Here is a 6,000-nt window from a genome sequence, read left to right as displayed (position 1 = left end):
GCCAGCCTGGTCTACAGAGTGAGTTCTAGGACAGCCAGGGCTACACAGAGAAACCAGAAACTAAGAACCAAACCAAACCAAAAAACAATAACAACAAACCCACCATCAATAACAACAACAAAACCCAAACCCTAAATGAATGAATGAATGAATGAATGAATGAATGAATGACTAAATAAATAGACAGCGTTCTCTAGAAATAAACCCAGTTCCTATGTAATGGTCCTGCCTCATCTCTTGACATTTTCTAAAAGCCCCATAGTTTACAAGGTGGAACTACTTTAAAATCCCCAGCATGCCAAGCGCTCTGGTTAGTCCGTGCCTTCACGCCCGCTCTGCTTGTGCTTGGGATGCCTCGTCAGCCTGATCAGCCGAGCAGACTCTTGGGTGACATTTCCGGCCAGGGCTCTCCAGTTCTTTCTCATTCTTTCAACTATGTAGTCAGACTTAAGAGTTTCCACATTCAGCAAGGAAAACATTGTAACTCATTTGTGTTTACAATTCAGGTTGTTAGCTTGAGAGTGAGGACTATTGGTTATTCTCATTGTTAAGTCACCAAGAGTTAAGCCAGGGACCCTGTCTAATGTGCATTTAAATGACCTAGTGACAAATCAGTTCTATAATAAGAATAGCATCCTCCATAGGACTTAGATTACAGAGGTTCACTTGAGTATCTTTAGAAAATTTGTAGTAAAAATATAATCTATTAAAGGAGAGGGAAGAAACGTACATCTCTATCCTAATGCCTACTTTGTGTTATCATTTCTGGTCTTTTCTCAAATATGTGGTATGAGTGTGTATACATATGCACACATGTAGAGACTATACATCGTTATATTTTACATCAATGTAATTGAAGTTGTCACTTTCTTCCCTAGTACAAGAGACTGAAGTCTAGGGCCTGCACATAAAGGTCTCCCCTAACCTATACCCTCTTCCCTCTCCACTTTCACCATTTTAGGTATAACTACACAGGAACATTTTGTTGTTTATGAAAAGAGTGTGTGTGTGTACTGGAAAATGTGAGGGACAAGGCATATATGTGGAGGCCAGAGGACGGTTTGAAGGAGTAAGATCTCTCCTTCCACCACGTGGGTCCTAGGAACTGAACTCGGGCTGTCAGATTTGGTGGCAGGTGCCCTTACCCGCTGAGCTACCTCACCAGCCTCCCTGCAAAGCCTCCAAACTGGGTTGGTTCAGGTCCTGCTCTCAGGACTTGAGTGGCCTTGGGTAAGTCCCTGAATGTTCTCAACTTCCCACTCTCCCCCTGTATGTGAAGGAAATCACAGCAAGTGTCCCATCTGATATGCGTGCTTGCAAGCCCTGGGTGAGCCCTTTCCCATCTGTCTGCAGATAAGGGCGTGTGATGGCTGGACAGGACACACTGATGGCTCTTTTATGGCTACTCTGGGAGTGCCCAGCCTCAGCTGCAGCTGGCCAGGTGACTGCAGAGAGCATCTGGGCCATTACTTAGGAGCATCCATGGCACATGGAGTGGTAGAGGTGGTTCTGGGGGTTCCTTTCTTTCTCAGAGAACCACTCATTCAGTGCGACTTGTAAACCCCAGACCAGCCCTGTCTTATTGCCTCTTTGCTGTTAGGTATCGTTGTTCTCTCAATCTTCAGTGCTTGTCAGCTTAGTTTGCAAAAAAGTCTGTGTTTCTGGGAAGGCACGGAAAAGAAAAAAATTGTTTTTCTTTATATTTTCCCCTTGGTTTATACATGATGATGTATAAGATTCAAGCATGTAATTTTCTTTCACTGTATTAATCCGTATGCGAACCCCTTCCTCCCCTTCTCACTAGCCTCCTTTTCCCCAGATAGTCACACTTGTTTTCTTATCATATATGTATGAGTGTATACACACACACCATCTAGATTCATGTCCGAGAGATGTTTGTCTGAGTCAGGCTTACTAGGTGTATAAAACCTAAGACCTACAATCTTCGTCTTTTCAAGTTTGGTCTTTTTTGCATATATGTGACTTTATGTATATATGTAAAGCAGACTCCACACTGAGAGAACATATACTTTTTTAAAAATCTGAGTCTGGCTAATTTCACCTCGGATGATGATTCTCAACTGAGCCCACTAGACATCTGCTTCAAGTCGGCTTCTGCACATCGTTCCCCGGGCTCACCGCTTCGGGCGAGGGCAAGCCGCACTGGCACTTTTCTGTTTCCTACGCACGGCGCACAGCCCGGGGTCCGCAGCTCCACCTGGCTCCGCGGCCGGGCGCACAAAGAGCGGCGCGGGCGGCGACGGGCCGGGACGCAGAAAGTAGTCCCGACCACGCCGGCCCCAGTGTCGGCCGACGTCGCCTCACGCCCTCCGCCGCCCGGGGAAAGAATCCCATTGGAATGCGCCTCGGGAAGACCTTTCCCCGTCTGCCTGCCGGGGCTCGCGAGGCCTACCTCGCGGGGGGCTCGGCGGGGAGTGGGCGCGCGCGGCGGCCGCGGCTCCCGGGGTCCGGCCGCGGCGCGCTGGGGAGGGGGGTCGGGCGCGCAGGGAGACGGCGGCGGCCCCGCGGCGGATCCCTGCGCCGCAGCGAGAGGAAGAGGCTGAATGAGGCGCCGCGCGGGGGACGTGGGGCGCCGCGGGAGGAGGCGGCGGCATGGGGGCAGGCGCTGGCGTCGCGCGAGCCCGGGCTGGAGCGGCGCGCTAGAGCCCTGACGTGCGCCCTTTTCTTTCTTCTCCCGGCCGCGGAAAGCATGAGCGTGCAGACCTGCCGCTGCGGCGGCCGCCCCGGCTCCTCGCTCGCGCGTCCCCTGGCCGCCGGTCGCCGGTGAGGGCCGCGAGCGCGCGCGCCGGCGGTGGTGGGGGGGAAGATGGGGGCCGTGCTGAGGAGCCTCCTGGCCTGCAGCTTCTGCGTGCTGCTGAGAGGTGAGGCGAGGCCGGGGTGCGGGCAAAGTTGCCGGGGGTCGGCGACGGGGCGCGGGGGGAGGGGAGGCGGCGGGGACAGCGGCGGGGAGAAGAGGCCTGGTGCCGGGGAGCCGCGCGACGAAGGGGCCCGCGATCGGGGGGCCGCGCCCGGCCACCGTGCACACCCCTGCCCGGCCCCGCGGCGCGGCCGGACAAAGCTGCGGGCCTTGGGGGAGCCCCTGGCCCCCCGCACTCCGTCGGAATGACCGGCTGTGCCTCGCTCTGCCTGCACTCCCGGGCAGAAAGGGTCTTTTGTAGTTCGGCTTTCAGCAGCGTTGGTGTTGACCTCCTTCTCCCTCCTTTCCCCCCACCTTTCCCGTGTCTCTTAGGTGAACTTTTTTCTTCTTCTTCGTCTTCTTCTTCAAACCTCTCTATCTTTCCTCTCCCCTCCAGGCCTTGTTACAACTAATAATTGGCTTCCGTTTGGGATAGAATGATCCTGGGGGAGAGCACAGTTGGAAATTGACTCCAGGGTTATAGGTCGCGCTTTTCAGCATTGGGGAATCTTCTGAGCCCATAATAAAACACAAACGTTGCCCTCGCAACCCCTGGTATTCAGGACTCGCCCCCTGTTTTCGGAGTGTGCAAGCGTACAGTTGGCACCAAGTAGGGAAGTCATCCTCATGTGGCGAGGAGCCTGTCTGTCCTGGGGACTAAAGTATCATTTGCTGGGCACCCTTGGGAACTGCTTGGCACTTTAGCAAATAACAGAATGCCCTGGGTAATTTGCTATGGGAATCGCTTACATTTAGTGGCTCTGTGGTGTTTGGGATTGGGTTGCGAAGCTGACACCTACGGCCTGACTTTTTGTCGTGTGACAGTTGCAGAGGGAAAGCTTGGTCTTCTCCAGTTGATGAGAGATGGGGCTGATGCTGTTGAGAGTTTGACCCGTGCAGGAATTTAGGTGGTGCTTGGCGCTGTGGCTTGCAGTTCTGCTTTTGTTAATTTCGCTTGTTCCACTTAATGGGACTTCCCTGGCATTCGTAGTTATTAACAAGCTAAACTTCTAAGTCCCCCAGAAGTAAGGAAGTTGGCAAAGCAGGATAGTAACTAACAATCTTATTAATGGGACAGACAGGTGTGTCATCTCTGTGTATGTGTGTATATTTGAATAAGAGTAGTTGCCTTTAAAAATAGGTAAGCATTTTCTAAAAATAAGCATATCCCAAATTGTCTAGTCCTACTTGTAAACTCCAGAAAGATAATTGCTGTTTAATTTCCATGGCGGAGAACTTAACATTATTAGATACTCGAGAGATTTAATAAGTATATGCTTTTTTCGTTATAGTAAACTCTACAATGAAAGATTTTGCTATAGCTGTGAGAAAGCCGTAATTGACATGAGGATTTAATTGACTGGTTCATAAGAGATATATACAAGAGCCAGTGGATTGATCAGAGTTGGGAAAACCCAAATCCATAACCTAGGATGAATTTGGCTTCTGATAGTCTAGCTGCAGTTCTTAGAGAGGCATGGTGTGGTGTAAATGCTGTTTGTTTATTTTGATACCAGATTTGAGTCTAGAGTTGAGCAGATTCATTATTTGGCTGTATTTTCGGCAATAGTTTAGAAGCATGATACTATGTAACAAGCCCAAGAAGAAGTAACTGTCCAAAGTGGAGCTTCCTTTAAATATAACATAGTAATGGTGTGAGATCTTTCTTCTGTTTAGCACTATTTAATTGTGAGTATATATCATTTCAGCTGAAACTGTCTTTTAATATAAAAGATTCTTGTTCCTAATTTAAATTCTCTTGACTCCTTGCTAATGTTAGCCTGTTATAAATGAGTTACTTTTGGTTTCCTAGGAGCACAGTGTGGTTTAATTCCTTGTAGCTCACAGAAGAGGTGGTACTTTTACATTGGGTGTGTGAGTTTTGGACTTTTGGCCTTATAGCCTTGTTTATCTGCACCTGAAAGTCATTTAGTACTGCCATCGCCAGGCTGCATCTCTAACCCTATTATCAAGTGACAAGGTATATTGGGAAAAATTTGAAACTTGAGGATTTCAATCCTGAACTCTTGGGTTTAAAGCTAGATCTTCATTATTCCTGCTTCTGGTTCTCTAGGCCTCAGTTTATAAAACATGGGTAATGATACCTGTCTGCCTGATTTGCAGGGTTATTAGGTGTGTTTAATGAAGTCACATATAAAGTGCTTTCTAAATGTTAATTAAAAAGTGTTTTTAAGACATTTAAAAATGTTGCCCAGGCTGACCTCTAAATGCAACTATTCTTCCTCAGCCTCCTGAGTGCTTAACCTATGGCTATAAATGTTATGCTTGTGTGTGTGAAAATTTTTTATTCTTTATGGATGTGTCCTCAATTGTTGGTGATTCAAGATTTAATTTAAGATTCAGGGATTAAAGTAGATGGTATTGTGGTCATTTGCAAGGAGTGGGGACAGTATGTGCCAGCTAGTTAATGGTAGAGCAGAGATTGACTCCATTCTCTTGGCAGGTGTGCCCAGAGTGGCTCCTGTGATAGCTGTGAGTAAGGCAGACAGGGCTGTGTTCTATTAGACTCCATAGCTTAGGTTAGGTCTACCCAGCTACCAATAGAAAAAACAGTATCTCTGCTTTTCTAGATGAAATATTATTGGAAAGAATTAAAATTTTATAAAAGATTAATTTTTAAAAATTATGAGTGTCTGTATATATGAATGTAGAGGTCAGAAGCATGGATTCACTGGAACTGGAGTTACAGATGGTTGTAAACCACTTAATGTGGGTGCTGGGAATTGAACTCAGGTCCTCTGGAAGACAGTAAGTACTCTTAAACCCTGGGCCATCTCTCCAGCAACAAGAATTACAGTATTGGAAGGCAAGCATGGAAGGCAAACACTTGGAAGGTAGAGACAGGAGACAAAGCCAGCCTAGACTACATGATACGTTTGAGGACAGTCTGGGTTACATGAAAACTTTATCAACAGTAACAACCATCACCCCCAATACACAAAAAAAAAAACCCAACAAACTTTCAAATGACATACAAGCTTGTTTTTTTTTTGTTTTTTTTTTTTTTTTTGAGGAGGCTTTTAAAACTTACTATTTTCTGTATAAATATTTTTATTTTCTTG

General features: G+C 47.4%; 1 protein-coding gene across 2 annotated transcripts in view; it reads left to right on the top strand.

Moving 5' to 3' along the window:
• The first annotated feature begins 2,530 nt into the window (after window positions 1–2,530).
• Lrp6 (LDL receptor related protein 6) overlaps window positions 2,531–6,000 on the top strand; it is a 126,853-nt gene continuing 123,383 nt past the window's right edge. Inside the window, exon 1 of one of the 2 annotated variants that reach the window (XM_076568087.1) lies at window positions 2,531–2,882. In XM_076568087.1, the coding sequence (XP_076424202.1) occupies window positions 2,828–2,882 (55 nt within the window). In that variant the 5' untranslated portion in view covers window positions 2,531–2,827. The remainder of the gene's footprint in view (window positions 2,883–6,000) is intronic. The other variant, XM_076568088.1, reaches the window with a different exon arrangement.

The sequence above is a fragment of the Peromyscus maniculatus genome, chromosome 3, assembly GCF_049852395.1.
Source record: "Peromyscus maniculatus bairdii isolate BWxNUB_F1_BW_parent chromosome 3, HU_Pman_BW_mat_3.1, whole genome shotgun sequence".
Classification (NCBI taxonomy): domain Eukaryota; kingdom Metazoa; phylum Chordata; class Mammalia; order Rodentia; family Cricetidae; genus Peromyscus; species Peromyscus maniculatus.
The sequence above is the reverse complement of the archived record's forward strand: the minus strand, read 5'-3'. Positions and strand labels throughout refer to the sequence as shown.